This window comes from Salvelinus fontinalis, chromosome 12 (genome assembly GCF_029448725.1).
Source record: "Salvelinus fontinalis isolate EN_2023a chromosome 12, ASM2944872v1, whole genome shotgun sequence".
NCBI classification, from domain to species: Eukaryota; Metazoa; Chordata; class Actinopteri; order Salmoniformes; family Salmonidae; genus Salvelinus; species Salvelinus fontinalis.
Genome location: NC_074676.1, coordinates 38,753,180 through 38,778,908, shown reverse-complemented (window position 1 = coordinate 38,778,908; position 25,729 = coordinate 38,753,180). Strand labels below are relative to the sequence as shown.

Genomic DNA, 25,729 nt, shown 5'->3' with positions numbered 1-25,729 from the left:
CAATGGCTCGAATTTTAAACTCAATATCCGCATTGTAAACAGTTAAAGGAACTCTCTTTTGAGCCCGTCTTTCTCAAAGTAGCCTACAACATACATTGGACTTCAATGCGCTATCCAGATTACATGTTTTGATAATCTCCCTAGTTTCTATCTCTGAGCCCTCTGGTGGAGGAGCTACTATCGCTCTGCACTGCAGGTGGAAATGTGTGTTGGGCCTATAAAAACGTTGTGTGCAAAATAAATACAAAAAAAATGTTATTCTGTAAATATCTACAACACTGGAGATTTCTTTAATAGTAAATATTGGTATGGACAACCAGACATAAACGATGTTTGTTTTGCACAATCAAATTAACTGAAAACATGATTCAACGTGGAAGTGTTTAATTGTGCATGATAAATATGTCTATAACAGATGTCAAACTCATTCCAGGGAGGGCCGATTCTCTGTGGGTTTTCGCTCCTCCCTTGTACTCGATTGATGAATTGTCACAAATTAGTAAGGAACTCCGATTGTCTGGGGCTTAATTGAAAGGAAAAAACTAAAACCTGTCGACACTAAGTCCTCCATTGAATGAGTTTGACACCACTGGGCTATATGGCTGCATTTACACAGGAAGCCCAATTCTGTTATCTTTTTTAAATAATTGGTCTTTTGATCAATCAGAACAATGTGTAAATTATGTGGGACCTCAGCTGTACCTACATACTGAGGACGCGTTCCTCTGCAGTCCTCTGCTCAGACGTTGCTGACGACTGTCAGATCTTACAACGCCTGGATAGGTATTTTATGTGTCAGCTAACCACATCATAGCAATCTTACAAAGAATATTTAAAAAATATTAACAAATATCAACAAACAAAAGATAAGTCATAGCAATCTGGTGCCCGATTGCACAGTCAATGTGCAACGGACACGGAACCATTGTCTCAGCCTTCATTCCACAATGGTCCATTATTTTATAGCTCAGTGCAATGGATCATGGCTAGATAGGATACAGATTGCCATATTGACCTCTAAGGTTGATTTTTGCTTTGCTTTTTAACTAACCCTTTTCCTAGCCTTAACCTAATTCTCATAACCTGCTACGTAAATTCTCCTAACCTGCGGCTGCTACGAAAAGTAAATTCTAACATAACCGGTATCCCTTCTAGTCAAAATCAGTGCAACGGTTTGAGCAGGGGAATGCGATCACCATCCCTGGAGGATGTTTGTTTGCAGGAAGTGACGTAATTAGCAATGGGCTAATTGGGCTTGTTTGACATTGCAGCCGACAATGGGTTTGCATCAAATAACTACTAATTATTATTTGTAAATCAGTCACAATTTACCTATGATACATTACGGTTTGACCCTCTCGAGCACGGCCAGTGCAGCCGACTGCCAGATCTACACATCACCTTGTATCATACATAACGACTCATTATTCGTAGATAGTCAGAATTTACCCACGACACATCACGGTTTTGATGCTCTCGAACCCGGTCTACGATTATTTTCTCAACATTGTACATACTGCCGCATTCATGACAACTCGGAACTTTCCGACTTGGAATCTCGTTGTATAAAGTTAATGTCCGAGTTTCCCCACTTGGAACTTATCAGAATCAACCAAAAGGAAACTCTACACAAAAACGTACGCAAATATTAACTCGGGGGTTCCGAGTTTCCGACTTGTCTGGAACGCGGCATAGTAGCTTCTCCACGTCTCACTGCTGGCCTTGCTGCCACACACTGCTGCCGGTGACTCCGAAGTGGAAGATGGCTGCGGTGGAGCGTCCCCCAGTCAAGGAAGGGGTCCGGATAGCTTTACTCTGTTTCTGTTGGTATACTGTTAGTTCGGGAGGCAACGTAGTTAACAAAATTATTCTAAATGGGTTCCCTTATCCTGTCACAGTTTCGCTTTTTCATATATTCTCAATCGTCGTCTTCCTTCCACCGTTGCTGCGAGCATGGGGAGTCCCCAAAACAGAAGTACCAACTAGATACTTCAAATGGTATATTATCCCTTTAGCTTTTGGAAAATACTTCGCATCTGTTTCGGCCCACTTCAGTATATGGAAGGTACCTGTTTCCTACGCACACACTGGTAAGCATTGCACGAACTCCGAATCAGGCTAGCTAGCTCAATCATTGCTTGGTATTCTAACTAGCAGCATGGAATGCTAGCGTTAGCTTGCTAACATCAACTTCAATTAATTGGTTTCTTGTGCTGGACAATTTAGACAAGCTTTAAGTGAATTGGCTTCCTTTGCATGGGACTGTATTACCCACGTTCCGTTTAACCGAGGAGTTTGCGACATACTTGGTTATTTGAATACCTTTTTGTTTGGGGGAGGGCCCCACCTAGCCAGTGCCTAAACTTGTAACTACGTTACTTTTATTTAACCAATATTTAATTAGGCAAGTCAGTTAAGAACAAATTATTCTTTACAATGACGAGCTAAACCCGGACGACGCTGGGCCAATTGTGCTGCACCCTATGGGACTCCAATTACGGACGGATGTGATACAGCCTGGATTCGAACCAGGGTGTCTGTAGTGACGCCTCAAGCACTGAGATGCAGACCGCTGCGCCACTACAGTTGTCTCATTCAGTGGCAAAGAACAGTAAGGCTGGGTTTCTGTTGATTTGTGGTTGGTCCAGAGATCATTAAGTAAATGGTTAAACATGTGCGTTAACCATAGTTTTTCTGCTCACAATAGGTTTTATGTTGTGTTACTCCGTATGATGCATTCTTGCCTGTCATATATGATGTCCATTGTTACAACTACAGCGTACTAAGCCTAAAACAACTACCTGCTACAGCGACAGCCTATAGGGGAGTGTGTGACTGCAGTTTGTTACCTCTAAATGAAAGCGTAAAATATTATTATTCACAATGAGTATTTGAATTGTGCTCTCATTACTATGAGAAAGCAGAACTTCAAGGTACTGTGTCAGGGATTGGCATTGAGTTCTGAACAGCACTAGCCCATCGGGCAAGACAGGAGTATTTCTTGGTTAACCGAAGATTATGGTCACTTGATTGAAAATGTAGAAGTAGTTTACACACGGAAATGCCATTACTTGTCTTTCACCTAAAAAACTGGGAGGAACCAGAATGATCTGTTTAAGATACTGAAAATCTTTGCAGAAAATTCCACCTGCCAAATTACTGTTTCCTGACTGCTCAGTTCACTTGCCCCCGATAACACTTAATGTCAATCCCTATGTGTTACACCCTTTACTTCCTAATTAGTTAGGTACCTAATGTTGGACGTCAGCCCCCATACAGTGTAACTGTAACTCATTGCTGTCTCACTTCACTAACTGACACGTCAAGCTATGGCGTGATGATGCAATATGCAAAGTAACACGTTTGTTGTTACCAGGGGTGTGTCTGTGACGCACAATACACAATGAAACTTAAACTGTAGGTGTGAGGCACAGTTACAGTGGTTTAAAGACTTAGTTCACCATGCATCTCAAAAGTCATGCTCCTTACATTTCCAACCAATACCTGTTCCACTCAAGCCATTGGCCTCAATTCATGCACTGAACAGGATCCTTTTATCCATTTTCCAATCTGACATTCTTTGTTTCTTTTCACCCCACAGTCAAAGCCACAATGCCAATATGGGTTGTGTTGTTATCAAGGATTATCATGAAGGAGAAGCAAACGACAAAAGTGAGTAACTCAGAAAATTGATTGTGTACATAAAGCTGCTTTGGAAGATATTTTGTCCAAGCAATGGTGACATGGCACAATATGATATATATCATATCTGCCAGGCTTGCAGGTGCATTTACAGAAAATTTACCCCTCTTCTTACATCATGTTAACACTGCAGGGGCTATAGGAGTGTTCCGCAATAACAAAGCTATTTATGTGTCAGAGGCATTTAGAGGTTGGGCAAATGTGACATGTCCCAAAACAAATGAGTAAAACAACTGCATGTGTATGGATGTCCATTTTTTTTCAACTGTACTTTGAGACTCCTCCATGATTAGGAATATCCTGCTGACTTTGGCCTAGTAACACTTTATTTGGATAGTCCATCTGTAGATGCTCTACAGACTATCTACTAACCATGACCTTAACCCTAGCCCTAACCTTAACCCTTATTCTAAAAGTACCTTAACCGTAACCTTAGCACGCAGTTGCTTATCAACAGATCGTTTGTTGATAGTTTTTAACCATCTGTATAGCATCTACAGATGGAAAATCTGGACTACCCAAATAAAGTGTAACCCTTTCTCTTTTGCACTCCTGTCTTGTACCTGTCTCAGGTGTACGTATCTCTCATCCCCATCATCGGAGGAGTGCTTCTGGCCACGATGACAGAAATGTCCTTTGATGTATCTGGGTTAGTCAGTGCCCTGGCCGCCACACTCTGCTTCTCTCTGCAAAATATCTTCTCCAAAAAGGTACATCTTACCAGTCTGCACCCTTTGAAAAATACTGTTATTTATGTGTTATGAGATGATGGATAAAAGTATAGCTGGAGAGCACATTTTGAACTTTGGTGGACATTTGAATGACCTATGTGTTTGGGTAATGGTTGGAGAATAAACTCGAGCGGTTTTATTTAATAGAATACTGTATTGCCCTTGAAGGAATGGATCATGCACACTGTTAAAGCATTCCTTGCAATATTCAAGTGCAGATATAGTAGACGGCACTCATACTAAACATGAAAACACTCGAAAGGAAAACTCAAGGGCATGGCCTATGAGTGTGAAGCCTTGTGAATCTTTTCAATGTATTTGTTCTTAACATACTGTCGATGGGTAGTGTCCTATACTATGCCAATGTGGCCTCCCTTTAACCAATATTTGAGGAAAACATATTTCCTCCATTGGACATTATTACCTGTTTAAATGTTTTATGAAAACTGACAGGTGCTTGAGTTAAGAATTACTTTTGATAATACTAACCCTGCAGTTACATTATTGTGTAATGATTTGTGGTGTTAGAGTTTAACAACCATGTCTTGTTAATTACCAACTGTGATTAGATTTCCTGTCTATCATGATGTTGATGAAGAAAACCAAAGCATTCAACGAACAAGGAATTTGTGCCCTCTCAATTTATAACGTTGTGTCTTCGTGTAGCCTTGAGATATATTTTGCTGCCCACTGATTTCCAAGGTCAACACACAACAGTTTTCTGCAATGGCTGGCCTAAGAAATGACAAAGCTATGAATTAATATTCATTGCTTTTTAGGTGCTGCGGGACACGAGAATCCACCACCTGAGACTTCTCAACATACTGGGCTTCAATGCTGTTTTCTTCATGGTGCCTACGTGGGTTCTGGTGGACCTCTCCTCATTCTTGGTTGAGGGGGATTTTGTGAGTTAAAATAATACGTGCTTCAGTTTCGCTCAAGTGTATGCGTAGGTTCATACACTGCTCAAAAAAATAAAGGGAAGACTAAAATAACACATCCTAGATCTGAATGAATGAAATATTCTTATTAAATATTTTTTTCTTTACATAGTTGAATGTGCTGACAACAAAATCACACACAAATTATCAATGGAAATCAAATTTATCAACCCATGGAGGTCTGGATTTGGAGTCACACTCAAAATTAAAGTGGAAAACCACACTACAGGCTGATCCAACTTTGATGTAATGTCCTTAAAACAAGTCAAAATGAGGCTCAGTAGTGTGTGTGTGGCCTCCACGTGCCTGTATGACCTCCCTACAAAGCCTGGGCATGCTCCTGATGAGGCCAACTCCTGGACAGTCTGTGGTGGATGGAGCGAGACATGATGTCCCAGATGTGCTCAATTGGATTCAGGTCTGGGGAACGGGCAGGCCAGTCCATAGCATCAATGTCTTCCTCTTGCAGGAACTGCTAACACACTCCAGCCACATGAGGTCTAGCATTGTCTTGCATTGGGAGGAACCCAGGGCCAACCGCACCAGCATATGGTCTCACAAGGGGTCTGAGGATCTCATCTCGGTACCTAATGGCAGTCAGGCTACCTCTGGCGTGCACATGGAGGGCTGTGCGGCCCACCAAAGAAATTCCACCCCACACCATGACTGACCCACCGCCAAACCGGTCATGCTGGAGGATGTTGCAGGCAGCAGAACGTTCTCCACGGCGTCTCCAGACTCTGTCACGTGCTCAGTGTGAACCTGCTTTAATCTGTGAAGATCACAGGACGCCAGTGGCGAATTTGCCAATCTTGGTGTTCTCTGGCAAATGCCAAACGTCCTGCACGGTGTTGGGCTGTAAGCACAACCCCCACCCGTGGACGTCGGGCACTCATACCACCCTCATGGAGTCTGTTTCTGACCGTTTGAGCAGACACATGCACATTTGTGGCCTGCTGGAGGTCATTTTGCAGGGCTCTGGCAGTGCTCCTCCTGCTCCTCCTTGCACAAAGGTGGAGGTAGCGGTCCTGCTGCTGGGTTGTTGCCCTCCTACGGCCTCCTCCGCGTCTCCTGATGTACTGGCCTGTCTCCTGGTAGTGCCTCCATGCTCTGGACACTACGCTGACAGACACAGCAAACCTTCTTGCCACAGCTCGCATTGATGTGCCATCCTGGATGAGCTGAGACACTTGTGTGGGTTGTAGACTCCGTCTCATGCTACCACTAGAGTGAAATCACCGCCAGCATTCAAAAGTGACCAAAACATCAGCCAGGAAGCATAGGAACTGAGAAGTGGTCTGTGGTCACCACCTGCAGAACCACTCCTTTATTGGGGGTGTCTTGCTAATTGCCTATAATTTCCACCTGTTGTCTATTCCATTTGCACAACAGCATGTGAAATTTATTGTCAATCAGTGTTGCTTCCTAAATGGACAGTTTGATTTCTCAGAAGTGTGATTGACTTGGAGTTACATTGTGTTGTTTAAGTGTTCCCTTTATTTTTTTGGGCAGTGTATGTTACGCGTCAAATAATGTGATCTTTTGTTGTCCGGCTTATATGATAGTGTTTCATCTACTGGTAGTGTGTCTGTGTGTGCTATACATATTATATACAGTGGGGCAAAAAAGTATTTAGTCAGCCACCAATTGTGCAAGTTCTCCCACTTAAAAAGATGAGAGGCCTGTAATTTTCATCATAGGTACACTTCAACTATGACAGACAAAATGAGAAAAAAAAATCCAGAAAATCACATTGTAGGATTTTTAATGAATTTATTTGCAAATTATGGTGGAAAATAAGTATTTGGTCAATAACAAAAGTTTCTCAATACTTTGTTATATACCCTTTGTTGGCAATGACAGAGGTCAACCGTTTTCTGTAAGTCTTCACAAGGTTTTCACACACTGTTGCTGGTATTTTGGCCCATTCCTCCATGCAGATCTCCTCTAGAGCAGTGATGTTTTGGGGCTGTTGCTGGGCAACACGGACTTTCAACTCCCTCCAAAGATTTTCTATGGGGTTGAGATCTGGAGACTGGCTAGGCCACTCCAGGACCTTGAAATGCTTCTTACGAAGCCACTCTTTCGTTGCCCGGGCAGTGTGTTTGGGATCATTGTCATGCTGAAAGACCCAGCCACGTTTCATCTTCAATGCCCTTGCTGATGGAAGGAGGTTTTCACTCAAAATCTCACGATACATGGCCCCATTCATTCTTTCCTTTACACCACATATGTCAGAGTCAAGGCCCGCGGGCCACATCCGGCCCGCGAGAAGGTTTTTTACGGCCCCTGGGATGATCTTGATTTATTATTAGAACCGGCCCGCAGACCGCAGCAAGCCGGCAGCCCGCAGATCTTTTACACGCACCAATACTACATTTCCCACAATGCAAAGGTGACGCACCGAGCAGTAGGCTGCTTCATTTCAATATTTATTGGCACAGCAGTCGTCAGCATCACAGTAAAATTAACTTTCAGATACCCATCAAAAATGGCAAAACGGAAGGTGGACACTGAGAACCGGGGGTTTCAAACAAGGTGGGAGTCGGAGTATATGTTCACGGAGGTAGCTGGAAAACCTGTGTGTCTTCTGTGTGGAGAAAGTGTGGCGGTACTGAAAGAGTATAATCTGAGACGACATTATGAAACGAAACACGCGGACAAAAACAAGAATATGGACATGGAACAAAGGCTACAAAAGGCAGAGGAATTAAAACGAGGCCTCAAATCTCGACAGGCTCTGTTCAAAAAAGCCAAATCACAAGGCCAGGCTGCTGTCAAGGCCAGTTTTATTTTGGCAGAAGAGATCGCTAAATCAGCCCGGCCATTTACGGAGGGGGATTTCATCAAAAACTGCATGATTAAAGTTTGTGACGAAGTTTGCCCAGAAAAAAGGCAACTCTTTTTAAATGTGAGTCTGAGCAGAAACACCATTGCCGAGAGAGTAGACCAGTTGTCCATCAATCTAAAAGAGCAGCTTGTGAAAAAGGGAAAAGATTTCATTGCATATTCCTTGGCTGTGGATGAGAGCACCGACATTTCTGACATTGCCCAGTTGTCAATTTTCATCCGCGGAGTGGACTCCAGCCTAAGCGTGACAGAGGAGTTTTTGGCTTTACGTCCTATGCATGGCACAACTACGGGGCATGATTTGTATGAAGAGGTGTCAAGATGTGTAAATGAGATGGAGCTGCCTTGGGAAAAACTCGTGGGTTTGACAACCGACGGAGCACCTGCGATGTGTGGACACAGGAGCGGACTGGTGGCGAAGATACGGGAAAAGATGCAAGAGGAAAACGCGACAGGTGAGCTGACAGCTTATCATTGTATCATACACCAGGAAGCGTTGTGCGGTAAAGCCTTGAAAATGGAGCATGTAATGAGCATCATCACGCGCACAGTTAACTTTATCAGAGCCAAAGGTTTGAATCACCGCCAGTTCAAGGCATTTCTGACGGAGTTAGAAACGGAGCATGGTGATTTGCCTTATCACACAGAGGTGCGATGGCTAAGCCAGGGAAAGGTGCTTCAAAGATGTTTCGAGCTTCGTGAGGAGATTTGTCTGTTCTTGGACAGCAAAGGGAAAGACACAACACAACTCCGAGACAAAATGTTTCTGTGTGAAATGGCTTTTCTGTGTGACATTACGAGTCATCTGAATGCAATGAACTTGCAGCTGCAGGGTCGGGATCATGTCATCTCTGATATGTACAGTACAGTGAAGGCATTTAAAACCAAACTGACTCTGTGGGAGACGCAGATGCGGAAAGAAAATTTGAGCCACTTTCCCAGCTGCCAGACCATGAAAGAGAAGCTCTCTACCAGTGCGTTCCCGAGCGCACAGTTGGCTGATAAAATAGGTATGCTTGCCGCTGACTTTCGACGCCGATTTGCTGACTTTGAAGCACAAAAAAGCAGGTTGGAACTGCTCGGTAACCCATTTGCTGTTGACGTGGAAAGCTCACCACCAAACCTCCAAATGGAGTTGATTGACCTCCAATGCAATGATGCACTGAGGGCAAAATATGCGGCAGTGGGTGCTGCGGAGTTCGCCCGTTTCCTCCCCGACACAATGCCCCAGCTGCGCATCCAGGCTGCTCAAACGTTGTCTATGTTTGGCAGCACATACCTGTGTGAACAACTGTTTTCTTTGATGAACCTGAACAAAACATCACACAGAAGTCGACTTACTGCTGAACACCTCCACTCAATTCTGAGGATTTCCTCAGCTCAGAGCCTTACCCCGAACATTGATGAACTTGTGGAAAAGATGGGACACCACCAAGTATCACCCTCAACCTCAAACAAGTGAACATTACTGTGCAATCACATATTTAGAGTTTTTACTCAGTTCAAGTTTAAAAGTTAAAGTTTAATATTTGTTTTCACTGCATGTTACTTCTCCTTAAACAAAGTGTTGTTTTTGATTAATAGATTTTTGCACTTTATTTTATTGTATTTCAATCCAATTATATTTTAAAAATATTTCAGTTGAGTGGATGATAGAAAATTGCTATTATTGTTTTTTTCTTTGAAGTAAATTTAGCCCACTTTTGCTAAAATAGAAAATATAGGCTACTGATGGTGCCTTGAATACCGGTTTCTTTCATTTAATGTTCATGTTATGGGGATTTTTATATAAAGGAAATTTGTCTTTTGTGTCTGTTGAAAATTAAAGATTACTGACAGAGCCATAAGAAAATATTGCTTTATTTATCTGATCATATTGGAATATATTTGTTAGGTTTTCAGTAGGTTCAATTAGGTTCACTAGACTATATGCGTCATTTAAAAAAATTTCAATGAACATTCGAACAGTCCGGCCCTCGGCTTGTAGCTAAATTTTTTATTTGGCCCTCCGTCCATTTGACTTTGACACCCCTGCTTTACACGGATCAGTCGTCCTAGTCCCTTTGCAGAAAAACAGCCCCAAAGCATGATGTTTCCACCCCATACTTCACAGTAGGTATGGTGTTCTTTGGATGCAACTCAGCATTCTTTGTCCTCCAAACACGACGAGTTGAGTTTTTACCAAAAAGTTATATTTTGGATTTTTTTTTTTCATTTTGTCTGTCATAGTTGAAGTGTACCTATGATGAAAATTACAGGCCTCATCTTTTTAAGTGGGAGAACTTGCACAATTGGTGGCTGAATAAATACTTTTTTGCCCCATTGTATTTAACATACACAAGTCCACAGGATGTCATACACTGGGTACCAGAGGAGGCTGGTGAAAGGAGCTATAGGAGGACGGACTCATTGTAATGGCTGGATGGGAATATTGGAATGGAGTCAAACATATGTGCCTAGCTCCACTCCCATTCCCCAGGTCCTCTCATTTGTTGACTTCTCAAACCATAAAAGCCTTGGTTACATGCATGTTAACATTAGAAGCCTCCTTCCTAAGTTTGTTTTATTCACTGCTTTAGCCAACTCTGCCAACCCGGATGTCCTAGCTGTGTCTGAATCCTGGCTTAGGAAGGCCACCAAAAACTCTGACATTTTCATCCGTAACTATAACATTTTCTGACAAGATAGAACTGCCAAATGTGGCGGAGTTGCAATCTACTGTAGAGGGAGCCTGCGGAGTTCTGTCTTACTATCCAGGTCTGTGCCCAAACAATTTGGGCTTCTACTTTTAAAAATCCACCTTTCCAGAAACAAGTCTCTCACTTGCCGCTTGCTATAGACCACCTTCTGCCCCCAGCTGTGCCCTGGACACCATATGGGAATTGATTGCCCCCCATTTATTTTCAGAGCTCGTGCTGTTAGGTGACCTAAACTGGGACATGCATAACACCCCGGTCATCCTACAATCTAATCTTGATGCCCTCAATCTCACACAAGTTATCAATGAACCTACCAGGTACAACCCCAAATCCGTAAGCACAGGCACCCTCATAGATATCATCCTAACCAACCTGCCCTCCAAATATACCTCTGCTGTCTTCAACCAGGATTTAAGCGATCACTGCCTCATTGCTTGCGTCCGTAATAGGTCTGCGGTCAAACGACCACCCCTCATCACTGTCAAACGCTCCCTAAAACACTTCAGCGAGCAGGCCTTCCTAATCGACCTGGCCCGGGTCTCCTGGAAGGATATTGAACTCATTCCATCAGTAGAAGATGCCTGGTTATTCTTTAAAAGTGCCTTCCTCACAATCTTAAATAAGCATGCCCCATTTAAAAAAAAAAAATGGAACCAGGAACAGATATAGCCTGTGGTTCACTCCAGACCTGACTGCCCTTGACCAGCACAAAAACATCCTGTGGCGTACGGCATTAGCATCAAATAGCCCCTGCGATATGCAACCTTTCAGGGAAGTTAGGAACCAATATACACAGGCAGTTAGAAAAGCAAATGCTAGCTTTTTCAAATGGAAATTTGCATCCTGCAGCACACACTCCAAAAAGTTCTGGAACACTGTAAAGTCCATGGAGAACACAATCACCTCCTCCCAGCTGCCCACTGCACTGAGGCTAGGAAACACTGTCACCTTCGATAAATCCACAATAATTGAGAATTTCAGTAAGCATTTTCCATGCTTTCCACCTGGCCACCCCTACCCTGGTCAACACCCCTGCACTCCCCACAGCAACTTGCCCAAGCCTCCCCCATTTCTCCTTCACCCAAATCCAGATAGCTGATGTTCTGAAAGAGCGGCAAAATCTGGACCTTTACAAATCAGCAGGGCTAGACAATCTGGACCCTCTTTCTAAAATGATCTGCTGAAATTGTTGCAACCCCTATTACTAGCCTGTTCAACCTCTCTTTCATATCGTCTGAGATTCCCCAAAGATTGGAAAGCTGCCGCGGTCATCGCCCTCTTCAAAAGGGGGAGACACTCTAGACCCAAACTGTTATAGACCTATATCTATCCTACCCTGCCTTTCCAAGGTCTTCGAAAGCCAAGTTAACAAACAGATCACCGACCATTTCGAATCCCACCATACCTTCTCCGCTATGCAATCTGGTTTCCGAGCTGGTCATGGGTGCGCTTCAGCCACGCTCAAGGTCCTAAATGATATCATAACCGCCATCGATAAGAAACAATACTGTGCAGCCGTATTCATTGACCTGGCCAAGGCTTTCGACTCTGTCAATCACCACATTATCGGCAGACTCAACAGCCTTGGTTTCTCAAATGACTGCCTCGCCTGGTTCACCAACTACATCTCAGAGTTCACTGTGTCAAATCGGAGGGCCTGTTGTTCGGGCCTCTGACAGTCTCTATGGGGGTGCCACAGGGTTCAATTCTCGGGCCGACTCTTTTCTCTGTATACATCAATGATGTCGCTCTTGCTGCTGGTGAGTCTCTGATCCACCTCTATGCAGACGACACCATTCTGTATACTTCTGGACCTCTAGACGAGCTTTAATGCCTTACAACTCTCCTTCTGGGGCCTCCAACGGCTCTTAAATGCAAGTAAAACTAAATACATGCTCTTCAACCGATCGCTTCCCGCCGGACGGTTCTGACTTAGAATATGTGGACAACTGCAAATACCTTGGTGTCTGGTTAGACTGTAAACTCTCCTTCCAGACGCAACAAAGTATTCTTCACTCATGCTGCAAAACATACCCTCGTAAAACTGACCATCCTACCGATCCTTGACTTCGGCGATGTCATTTACAAATTAGCCTCCAACACTCTACTCAGCAAATTGGATGCAGTCTATCACAGTGCCATCCGTTTTGTCACCAAAGCCCCATATACAACCCACCACTGCAACCTGGATGCTCTCGTTGGCTGGCCCTCGCTTCATATTTGCCGCCAAACCCACTGGCTCCAGGTCATCTATAAGTCCTTGCTAGGTAAAGCCCCGCCTTACCTCAGCTCACTGGTCACCATAGCAGCACCCACTCGTAGCACGCGCTCCAGCAGGTATATGTCACTGGTCAGCCCCAAAGCCAATTCCTCCTTTGGCTGCATTTCCTTCCAGTTCTCTGCTGCCAATGACTGGAACGAATTGCAAAAATCACTGAAGCTGGAGACCCATATATCCCTCACTAACTTTAAGCACCAGCTGTCAGAGCAGCTCACAGATCACTGCACCTGTACACAGCCCATCTGTAAATAGCCCATCCAACTTCCTCATCCCCATACTGGTATTTTTTTTGCTCCTTTGCACCCCAGTATCTCTACTTGTACATTTGTCTTTTGCACATCTATCACTCCAGTGTTTAATGGCTAAATTGTAGGTATTTCGCCTATGGCCTATTTATTGCCTACCTCCCTTATCTTACCTCATTTGCACACACTGTAAATAGACTTTTTCTCTATTGTATTATTGACTGTATGTTTGTTTAGTCCAGGTGTCACTCTTTTGTTGTTTGTGTCGCACTGCTTTGCTTTATCTTGGCCTGGTCGCAGTTGTAAATGAGAACTTGTTCTCAACTAGCCTACCTGGTTAAATAAAGGTGAAATAAAAAAATAAGTAATACTAGATTAACCTCCACACAACAATCTTTAGTATCAGGTTGCCTTTTATTCAGTTGTCTCATTGAGACCACAACCTGGATACGTTCTCTTTTCCTATAAAGTCATGACTAAATCCATTGTTCTCCAAATATCCAAGTAATCCCTCCCTCTCTCTCCCTCCTCTGCATAACCCCTCCAGACGGGCATGTCTGAATGGACCGGCACCTTTCTCCTCCTCCTGGTCAGCGGCTTCTGTAACTTTGCCCAGAATGTCATTGCCTTCAGTGTCCTCAACCTGATCAGCCCGCTGAGCTACGCCGTGGCCAACGCCACCAAGAGGATCATGGTCATCAGCATATCGCTCCTAATGCTACGTAACCCCGTCAGCTCCACCAACATCATGGGCATGATGACGGCAATAGTGGGCGTCTTCCTGTACAACAAGGTGAGTCTCTTTGACATGTTTACATTTACGTTTTAGTTATTTAGCAGATGCTCTTATCCAGTCATTACAATCACTGCATTCAACTAAAATGTGTAAAACAACCACGTATCACAATTATTTTTATTTATTTTTATTTTACCGTTATTTTACCAGGTAAGTTGACTGAGAACACGTTCTCATTTGCAGCAACGACCTGGGGAATAGTTACAGGGGAGAGGAGGGGGATGAATGAGCCAATTGTAAACTGGGGATTATTAGGTGACCATGATGGTTTGAGGGCCAGATTGGGAATTTAGCCAGGACACCGGGGTTAACACCCCTACTCTTACGATAAGTGCCATGGGATCTTTAATGACCTCAGAGAGTCAGGACACCCGTTTAACGTCCCATCCGAAAGACGGCACCCTACACAGGGCAGTGTCCCCAATCACTGCCCTGGGGCATTGGGATATTTTTTAGACCAGAGGAAAGAGTGCCTCCTACTGGCCCTCCAACACCACTTCCAGCAGCATCTGGTCTCCCATCCAGGGACTGACCAGGACCAACCCTGCTTAGCTTCAGAAGCAAGTTAAACCTTAAAATATTCACTGTTTGCTAAATCAGTGCTAGTAAGAAAAGAGAAGTGCGAGTGTGAAGGACTCTTGGCTGGATGGACTCTGTTCATCTTTCGAAAACATCTAAAACAACCTCTTTAAATAGTATCTTAAATAAGACATCTGTAGCGTAATACAATAGTATCTGAAATTTTCCAACACTTTGGCCACCAACAACTAATTCAACTTAGTTCATGAAATAGATGAACAATTATATCAAACTCAGCATTCGGCATGCAGGTGTATAATATACAGTTGAAGTCGGAAGTTAACATACACTTATGTTGGGTCATTAACTCTTAACGTCTCTAGGGTATGTGGGACGGTAGCGTCCCACCTTGTCAACAGCCAGTGAAACTGCAGGGCGCCAAATTCAAAACAACAGAAATCCCATAATTTAAATTCCTCAAACATACAAGTATTTTACACCATTTTAAAGATACACTTGTTGTAAATCCAGCCAAAGTGTCCGATTTCGAAAAGGTTTTATGACGAAAGCACACCAAACGATTATGTTAGGTATGAGCCAAGTCACAGAAAAAGACAGCCATTTTTCATGTTACACAATGCATGTATGTTTTGTTCGGTAAAGTTCATATTTATATCCAAAAATCTGAGTTTAGACGGGACGCTACTGTCTCACTTGGCAAAAAGCCTGAGAAAATGCAGAGCGCCAAATTAAAATTAATTACTATGAAAATTACTATGAAATCAAACTTTCATTAAAGACATTTTACATTTTTTTGTAATTTAGCAGACACTCTTATCCAGAGCAACTTACATTCATCTTAAGATAGTGAGGTGAGACAAACACATAATAATAATAAAATATCCTTGCACTAGTCTTTTCCTACTAGCACAGACTTTGCTGATAACCCCTTTTTATTGAGGAAAAATGTACTTACTACAACTGTTTTTGTGGTGAATACACTAATAGGAAATTGCTCTGGATAAGAGCATCTGCTAAATGAGTAAAATGTCAAATGTGACTGACTGCCTCAAGTATTTTTTACATTGGATAAAAGTTTAGACTCGGAGCTAGATAATGGTATATCATACACTGCAGTTGAAGAACAATGGGAAATTAATTCTGCTTTGAAAGTTGATAAACTTGTAACCCATCTTTAGAAAATGGCCCTTGAATGTTTTGGTACACCTACTGGAGAGCTCTTTGTCTACTCCCATTTTAAGCGTCATTCACACTCTTAAGGTTTAGCACCACCAACCTCTTTAAGGATTCACATGTGAGGCCATGTGGTAGACAATGCTCACGCTGCACAGTGCTCGCTCACGTGCTCTGAAACCCACCCCCACTGTGGAAAGTTTACATACCACATATAACTTTACTGTGGGAAATCACACAGAGTAATTTACATCAATGTGTATTTTTTTTGTCATCCTTTGTTATGTGCTAAGCTATTTTCTTCACTGCCAACAGGCGAAATATGACGCCAACAAGGAAGCTAAGAAAAAGCTGCTGCCTTCCTCCAAGCAGGACATGATGTCCTTTGACAATTTGGGACTGGACAAGACACAGCCCAATGGTTCAGTGCCTTTCTCCCAAGGTTCAGACATTCAGTATGGTCGAAGCAACGTGTTGACTGACCACTTCCAGTACAGCCGGCAGGCCTACACAGTGAACTACGGCGCCTCCAACCACCAGTATGTGGTTTAGGCTGGTGGATTTCTCCATGGACATATTGTATTTGTTTCCAGCAGAATTCTTAAACCACCTCTAACAAAAAAAAAGGCAAGTGCTGTAGTATTGGCAGAGAGGTAAGTATCAGTCATGAGTTGGCCAGCGTTTTGTCCCAAACATGTTCTCTAACATATTCTCTTCAACTATTTGTGTTGTATTTATTTTGATATGAACACTTAAAAAGGGATAGGTAAATCAAAATCAAAGTTTGTCAGATGTTTTCAGACCCCAAATGTTGTCCACTTCCAACCCTGTCCTACATCAACTGTTGCAGATAGTGTCAATCTTTCTAGTTCATTTTGGATTAAGGCATACCACTGGATCTTCATAACAGATGGCTTCGAACATGGATTCGTTTGACAAATTTAGATTTTCGAGTGAACTATCTGTTTGTTTTTTTGTTTGCTTGCTAAGGAACAGATGTTCTTATTCTTTTTTCTGTGGGAGTTCGCTAATGTGGGAATAATTGTTACTGTAGTTCAAAAATAAATAGTTCACAACTTTAACTGTATATCAAAGACCATGAAATGTTTACCATGCCCATAATGCCTTGTGAATCAGGCTTGTCCTCAAGGTTACATTGACCCCAATTTTATCACAGAAGGCCTGAACATTTTACATTAATGTTTTGCAGAGATTGGCAACATTTGTCCTATACATGTAAAACCGTTTGCTCTTATGACATTTTCTGGTTTGTCTTTAACAAGTGATGGAGGCATGAAAATGTATATAATCGGTTGTAGGTACAGAAAGGTCCCTTGTTTGAATACCCAATCCGAAAAGGTGAAAAATATGTCTGTGCCCTTGAGCAAGGCCCTTAACCTCCAGAGGTACTACTATGGCTGACAATGTGAAACGACACATTTCACTGCTCTATCCAGTGTATGAGACAAAAACATATATTTTTTTAATTAATTTTGTTCCATATTTAAATATCGGTCATTTAATCAATTTGTATCTGATTGGTAATAGCTGTGTAATATGTCGGTAGAAGGGTCAGGGTTGGCAGACTTACTGGATCAGGCTTAAGTTTCAGTGGACTCCACTTGTTTTGCCTGTTTGTCATTTTGTTCCTAATATACACACTTACAATCATGTTCTGATTAAGGAGTAGTATTTCCTCCTGCATGCGAGTAATTTAGCCTACAGGGAACAATAGCTGTTTTTCAAAGCTGGTGTGACGCACCTGAACTGGTTATTTAATTTGCAAATCAATGGAAGATGTGACGGAGACTAACTTGTGTGAAGCTCTACCAAAATGTTATCCTTGTTGACTATAAAACTAATATTCTTCTAGTCCAACTTTTTTATTTGAGTTTGCGTGTTTCAATTTGCTACAGCACATTCAAGCATTTTAAGTGGAGAATTTCTTTGCTGTTTCCTAACGGCAGGAAAGTTGGACCTAACCTGATTTTATTGCATGTTCAGCGACTGGCCGGCAACAAACTACATGCTGAGATTTTGAAAAAGCATTTTCTGTTTACCTTAAATACAAATAATGTATTTAAATATCCCCCTATGGTATGTGCTGTATCGTTATGGATGGCTGCACAGAGGATCATGTGTATTTACACATTTAAGGAACTCTTGTGTGAGCTTGTGTGGAATTCTCAGGTAGTTCCAAGCTTATCGTAGTCCATTTAGTGAAACTTCCATATCATTTAGTTCAGCAGGTTTGGTCTGTTTACGTAATGAAATTCATACTGGCGTGGTGATTAGGCTATGGGGATTTGAATACATTTGACTGTCACTTATGCCTGTTCTCTGCATGTCTTCATGAATGAGTTTTGACTTGACTTTGTCCTATCATTGTCTTTTGAATCATCTTTACAGAGAAGACAATGTAGAAATCTGTCATTGGATAACAAATGTTTTATTTGTTGAAGGAAGGTCAAATGTTGGCGCCACGACTTGGATTCTACGAAATCAATTTTGTCCCCTTTAACATAAGATGTTTTGAAGAGCTGTGGTAAGTCAGCTTGGATCCCATCTTATTTTGTATTATTGTTTGTCATTCTGTTCAAATGTCTCAAGGTCGCTTCTTAAATCTATGGTCGAGTTTGTCACGTCCTTACGCAAGGTGCCAAATGGAAGGAGCTACCTGGCTCAAGTGCATCCCAAGGATTATTTTTTTTACTCTATTTTTTTTACCCAGTAGCATGGAGTGATGAATTCTGATGTGCATTATGTATATGTTTAATTTAACGTAAAGCCTAATTTGTCTATACAGTAAGCTAATGGATAACACTTTGAACATGAGAATTTAGAGAAACTTTGTTAGTTCTGGAATGGTATTTGCTATGAGGTTATTTACTGGAATGTACATTTTGGATATGTGGGGTTTGCTTTGTAAAAGTTGTATAAAATGCAATTTTCTGTGTTTTAAATCTTGAAAAACTGAATTTTTACTGAACCAATGTTTATAGATTTTTATTTATGGTGTCTAGGTACAGAAAAGTATACATAAGTGCAACCATGCACAGTGTTGTCTGCTTACGTTTAGTAAATACTATTTTTAAATGTCTAAAAAAATAAATGCATTGTGAAATGAATGTATGATTTCATTTTCTTGATAAAGGTGTGCTATACATTGAATGCATAGTAAACATTTATTTGACTTTGGACAGGTGGGTGCTTACATTGGTAAAGGATGAAGGTGAGTCTCATCTATTACTATTGTTGACAGTTCTAATGATGATCATCTATGTTCAATGCATTGTTTAACTAAACGCTTCAGCCTATTCAATTGCCAACTGTAATCGTAACAGATCACACTAACTGTAATTCACCTAGTTAAAATAAAGTATTAAAAATACAATAAAGCAAGTGCTCCCTCTTGTGTCAAGAATAAGAATAGACTTTTAACAAGTTCATCATATTTCCCCTCCATATCTAACTTTCAAGCATGGCATGGGTATTTCATTATTGCTTGGATGAGGACAATAGGACTTCGTATTGGTGGAATTAACTACCAACCACGAAGGAGTCTGTAAGTGGAAATGTAGCTTTGTATCCATTTTGTAGCTACACCTATCCATTTTCACCATGCCATAGGGGCGGGTAGGGCTATGTAATTCAGAGATCGAAACTTTCCCCTTACATTTATCTAACAACTATTACTCAAAGACTTGCGGCTGCTGTTCCACTTTACACTTCTCACAAAGTATGCACCGGTTAATTTCCCCTCATGGATTTAAAAGGAACGGGTGGAAAATCTCTCCAGCTGCTTTCACCAGTCTTATACTTTTAATTGATATTTAACACTTTTGTAATCTAGTCCCTAAAGCATGAGAGGAAGTGAACACTTCTGGGTGAAAGGGTAGAGAACAGGAACACAACCCAGGAGAACTAGTCAGCTCCCTGGGGATGAGGCACACTCCCACAACCTCCATGACAAAGTTCAAAAATCCAGATTTGTTGAGTCACTTCACTCCTGAGATGCATAGCTGCTGCACAGTGTTTCGAATTCAGTCCAATCAAAGCTTTAGAGGAGAAAAACGTGTGGAAATCCAGCCTGGTCTCATCCCACTGAACACAGACGTCAATTCAACATCTGTTCCACATTGGTTCCAACAGTGTGCCCAGTGGGATAGACTAGATGTAACATAGGGAATGTAAATCCTGGAAACTCATTAGTATGATATTTATTTATTTTTTTTTCACCTTTATTTAACCAGGTAGGCTAGTTGAGAACAAGTTCTCATTTGCAACTGCGACCTGGCCAAGATAAAGCATAGCAGTGTGAACAGACAACACAGAGTTACACATGGAGTAAACAATAAACAAGTCAATAACATGGTAGGAAAAAGAGAATCTATATACAATGTGTGCAAAAGGCATGAGGTAGGCAATAAATCGAATAATTACAATTTAGCAGATTAACACTGGAGTGATAAATCATCAGATGATCATGTGCAAGAAGAGATACTGGTGTGCAAAAGAGCAGAAAAGTAAATAAATAAAAGCAGTATGGGGGTGAGGTAGGTAAATTGGGTGGGTAGTTTACAGATGGACTATGTACAGCTGCAGCGATCGGTTAGCTGCTCGGATAGCAGATTTTTAAAGTTGTTGAGGGAGATAAAGTCTCCAACTTCAGAGATTTTTGCAATTCGTTCCAGTCGCAGGCAGCAGAGAACTGGAAGGAAAGGCGTCCAAATGAGGTTTTGGCTTTAGGGATGATCAGTGAGATACACCTGCTGGAGCGCGTGCTACGGGTGGGTGTAGCCATCGTGACCAGTGAACTGAGATAAGGCGGCACTTTACCTAGCATAGCCTTGTAGATGACCTGGAGCCAGTGGGTCTGACGACGAACATGTAGCGAGGGCCAGCCGACTAGGGCATACAGGTCGCAGTGGTGGGTCGTATAAGGTGCTTTAGTAACAAAACGGATGGCACTGTGATAAACTGCATCCAGTTTGCTAAGTAGAGTATTGGAAGCTATTTTGTAGATGACATCGCGAAGTCGAGGATCGGTAGGATAGTCAGTTTTACTAGGGTAAGTTTGGCGGCGTGAGTGAAGGAGGCTTTGTTCCGGAATAGAAAGCCGACTCTAGATTTGATTTTGGATTGGAGATGTTTGATATGAGTCTGGAAGGAGAGTTTGCAGTCTAGCCAGACACCTAGGTACTTATAGATGTCCACATATTCTAGGTCGGAACCGTCCAGGGTGGTGATGCTAGTCGGGCGTGCGGGTGCAGGCAGCGAACGGTTGAAAAGCATGCATTTGGTTTTACTAGCATTTAAGAGCAGTTGGAGGCCACGGAAGGAGTGTTGTATGGCATTGAAGCTCATTTGGAGGTTAGATAGCACAGTGTCCAGGGAAGAGCCGGAAGTATACAGAATGGTGTCGTCTGCGTAGAGGTGGATCAGGGAATCGCCCGCAGCAAGAGCAACATCATTGATGTATACAGAGAAAAGAGTCGGCCTGAGAATTGAACCCTGTGGTACCCCCATAGAGACTGCCAGAGGACCGGACAACATGCCCTCCGATTTGACACACTGAACTCTGTCTGCAAAGTAGTTGGTGAACCAGGCAAGGCAGTCATTAGAAAAACCGAGGCTATTGAGTCTGCCGATAAGAATATGGTGATTGACAGAGTCGAAAGCCTTGGCCAGGTCGATGAAGACGGCTGCACAGTAATGTCTTTTATCGAAGGCGGTTATGATATCGTTTAGTACCTTGAGCGTGGCTGAGGTGCACCCGTGACCGGCTCGGAAACCGGATTGCACAGCGGAGAAGGTACGGTGGGATTCGAGATGGTCCGTGATCTGTTTGTTGACTTGGCTTTCGAAGACCTTAGTTAGGCAGGGCAGGATGGATATAGGTCTGTAACAGTTTGGGTCCAGGGTGTCTCCCCCTTTGAAGAGGGGAATGACAGCGGCAGCTTTCCAATCCTTGGGGATCTCAGATGATACGAAGGAGAGGTTGAACAGGCTGGTAATAGGGGGTGCGACAATGGCGGCGGACAGTTTCAGAAATAGGGGGTCCAGATTGTCAAGCCCAGCTGATTTGTATGGGTCCAGGTTTTCCAGCTCTTTCAGAACATCTGCTATCTGGATATGGGTAAAGGAGAAGCTGGGGACGCTTGGGCGAGTAGCAGCGGGCCGGGCGGGGCTGCTGGCCAAGGTTGGAGTCGCCAGGTGGAAGGCATGGCCAGCCATTGAGAAATGTTTGTTGAAGTTTTCGATTATCACGGACTTATCAGTGGTGACCGTGTTATCTAGCCTCAGTGCAGTGGGCAGCTGGGAGGAGGTGCTCTTGTTTCACATGGACTTTACAGTATCCCAGAAATATGTTACAAAATATGTTACATTTTGGAATGGTTACTTAAGGTAATGAAAATAAGGCGGTTGGTTGGACATTTAGCTCGAACGCCTAGCACCCCAAAGGTTGCGTGTTCAAATCTCATTGACCACTTTAGCATTTTGCAACTATTGTACTTACTACTTTTTTGTTGTTGCTACTTTGCAACTACTTAGCCGCCTAGCTAACATTAGCCACAACAAATTGGAATTCGTAACATATCATACTAGCTGTAATTTGTAACAATTGAAATGGTTGATGGACATCCACAAATGAATACATACTGTACCAAATGTAACGTACACTTAGTATACCAAACAGTAGGAATATCTTCCTAATATTGAGTTACACCCCCTTTTTCCCTCAGAACAGCCTCAATTTGTCGGGGCATGGACCCTACAAGGTGTCAAGTGTTCCACAAGGATGCTGGCACATGTTCACCCCAATGCTTCCCATAATTGTGTCAAGTTGGCTGGATGTCCTTTGGGTGGTGGACCATTCTTGATACACACTGTTGAGGGGGAAAACCCCAGCAGCGTTACAATTCTTGACACACTCAAACCGGTGCGCCTGGCACCCACTACCATACCCTGTTCAAAGGCACTTACATTTTTGGTCTTACCCATTCACCCTCTGAACGGCACACACACAACCCGTGTCTCAAGGCTTTAAATGTCCTTTAGCCGGTCTCCTCCCCTTCATCTACACTGATTGAAGTGAATTTAACAGGTGACATCAATAAGGCACCAGATTTCACCTGGATTCACCTGGTCAGTCTGTCATGGAAAGAGCAGTTGTTCCTAATGTTTTAAATACTCAACGTATACGAGATGGAGGGAGACAGACTTACATTTACTATGTTATGTCTATGCTTGAGTCCAGGTTGCATCTTCCTGCTCCTCTGAGGTTGTTTACACCTCTGCAGAAGAGGCACCAAAGTGTCTGCTATGAAACGTCTGCTTTTTTAGCGTTGGTGAGGGGTAGATCCAGGAAATTTAACTTGACATCTTGTGCATTAACTACCTTTGAGATTGATCCATTAGCCCCTCAAGGGTCTGATATGCAGTAACTAACCACACTATCAGCAAGGGTCTTGGTGTAACAAGTAATGGACACTCTCTATGTGGCTTCAATGGGGAAAAAACAGGTTCTCTCAGAACAAGCTCAACATACTCAAAACCTGATCATTCCTTAGACCCACTCTCAGCTATTTGATACTCCCAACACATGGTTTAGAACAGGGTTCACCAACTTGCGGCGGTTTTATTTGCCCCCCCCCCACCCCCCCAAGTTTTCTGAGCAAAAAAAGTATATTTACAGTTGAAGTCTGAAGTTTACATACACCTTAGCCAAATACATTTAAACTTAGTTTTTCACAATTCCTGACATTTAATCCTAGCAAAAATTCCCTGTCTTAGGTCAGTTAGGATCACCACTTTATTTTAATAATGTGAAATGTCAGAATAATAGAGAATTATTTATTTCAGCTTTTATTTATTTCATCACATTCCCAGTGGGTCAGAAGTTTACATACACTCAATTAGTATTTGGTAGCATTGCCTTTAAATTGTTTAACTTGGGTCAAATGTTTTGGGTAGCCTTCCACAAGCTTCCCACAATAAGTTGGGTGAATTTTGTCCCATTCCTCCTGACAGAGCTGGTGTAACTGAGTCAGGTTTGTAGGTCTCCTTGCTTGCACACGCTTTTTCAGTTCAGCCCACACATTTTCAATAGGATTAAGGTCAGGGCTTTGTGATGGCCACTCCAATACCTTGACTTTGTTGTCATTCAGCCATTTTGCCACAACTTTGGAAGTATGCTTGGGGTCATTGGAAGGATATTGACCTCATCCAGTCAGTAGAGGATGCCTGGTTATTCTTTAAAAATGCCTTCCCCACCATCTTAAATAAGCATGCCCCATTCAAGAAATTTAGAACCAGGAACAGATACAGCCCTTGGTTCTCTCCAGACCTGACTGCCCTTAACCAACACAAAAACATCCTGTGGTGTTCTGCATTAGCATCGAACAGCCCCTGTGAAATGCAACTTTTCAGGGAAGTTAGAAACCAATATACACAGGCAGTTAGAAAAGCCAAGGCTAGCTTTTTCAAGCAGAAATTTTCTTCCTGCAACACAAACTCCAAAAAATTCTGGGACATTGTAAAGTCCATGGAGAATAAGAGCACCTCCTCCCAGCTGCCCACTGCACTGAGAATAGGAAACTCTGTCACTAACCATAAATCCACTATAATTGAGAATTTCAATAAGCATTTTTCTACGGCTCGCCATGCTTTCCACCTGGCTACCCCTACCCCGGTCAACAGCACTGCACCCCCCACAACAACTAGCCCAAGCCTTCCCCATTTCTCCTTTTCCCAAATCCAGTAAGCTGATATTCTGAAAGGGCTGCAAAATCTGGACCCCCACAAATCAGCCAGGCTAGACAATCTGGACCCTCTCTTTCTAAAATGATCTGCTGAAATTGTTGCAACCCCTATTACTAGCCTGTTCAACCTCTCTTTCGTGTCATCTGAGATTCCCAAAGATTTGGAAAGCAGCTGCGGTCATCCCCCTCTTCAAAGGGGGGGGACACTCTTGACCCAAACTGCTACAGACCTATATCTATCCTACCCTGCCTTTCTAAGGTCTTCGAAAGCCAAGTCAACAAACAGATCACCGACCATTTCGAATCCCACCGTACCTTCTCCGCTATGCAATCTGGTTTCAGAGCTGGTCATGGGTGCACCTCAGCCACGCTCAAGGTCCTAAACGATATCTTAACCGCCATCGATAAGAAACAATACTGTGCAGCCGTATTCATTGACCTGGCCAAGGCTTTCGACTCTGTCAATCACCACATCCTCATCGGCAGACTGAACAGCCTTGGTTTCTCAAATGATTGCCTCGCCTGGTTCACCAACTACTTATCCGACAGAGTTGAGTGTGTCAACCTGAGGGCCTGTTGTCCGGGCCTCTGACAGTCTCTATGGGGGTGCCACAGGGTTCAATTCTTGGGCCGACTCTCTTCTCTGTATACATCAATGATGTCGCTCTTGCTGCTGGTCAGTCTCTGATCCACCTCTACGCAGACGACACCATTCTGTATACTTCTGGCCCTTTGGACACTGTGTTAACAACCCTCCAGACGAGTTTCAATGCCATACAACTCTCCTTCCGTGGCCTCCAACTGCTCTTAAATACAAGTAAAACTAAATGCATGCTCTTCAACCGATCGCTGCCTGCACCTGCCCGCCCGTCCAGCATCACTACTCTGGACAGTTCTGACTTAGAATATGTGGACAACTACAAAAACTTAGGTGTCTGGTTAGACTGTAAACTCTCCTTCCAGACTCACATAAAACATCTCCAATCCAAAGTTAAATCTAGAATTG

At 42.8% G+C, this 25,729-nt stretch overlaps 1 protein-coding gene across 1 annotated transcript; it reads left to right on the top strand.

The window, feature by feature from the left end:
* The first annotated feature begins 1,667 nt into the window (after positions 1-1,667).
* slc35e1 (solute carrier family 35 member E1) lies at positions 1,668-19,086 on the top strand. Its single transcript, XM_055940709.1, has 6 exons — positions 1,668-2,090; positions 3,602-3,672; positions 4,275-4,412; positions 5,213-5,338; positions 13,997-14,242; positions 16,274-19,086. The coding sequence occupies exons 1-6, from the start codon at positions 1,763-1,765 to the stop codon at positions 16,508-16,510; spliced, it is 1,146 nt and encodes a 381-aa protein (XP_055796684.1). The 5' UTR covers positions 1,668-1,762; the 3' UTR covers positions 16,511-19,086.
* Positions 19,087-25,729: the final 6,643 nt, after the last annotated feature.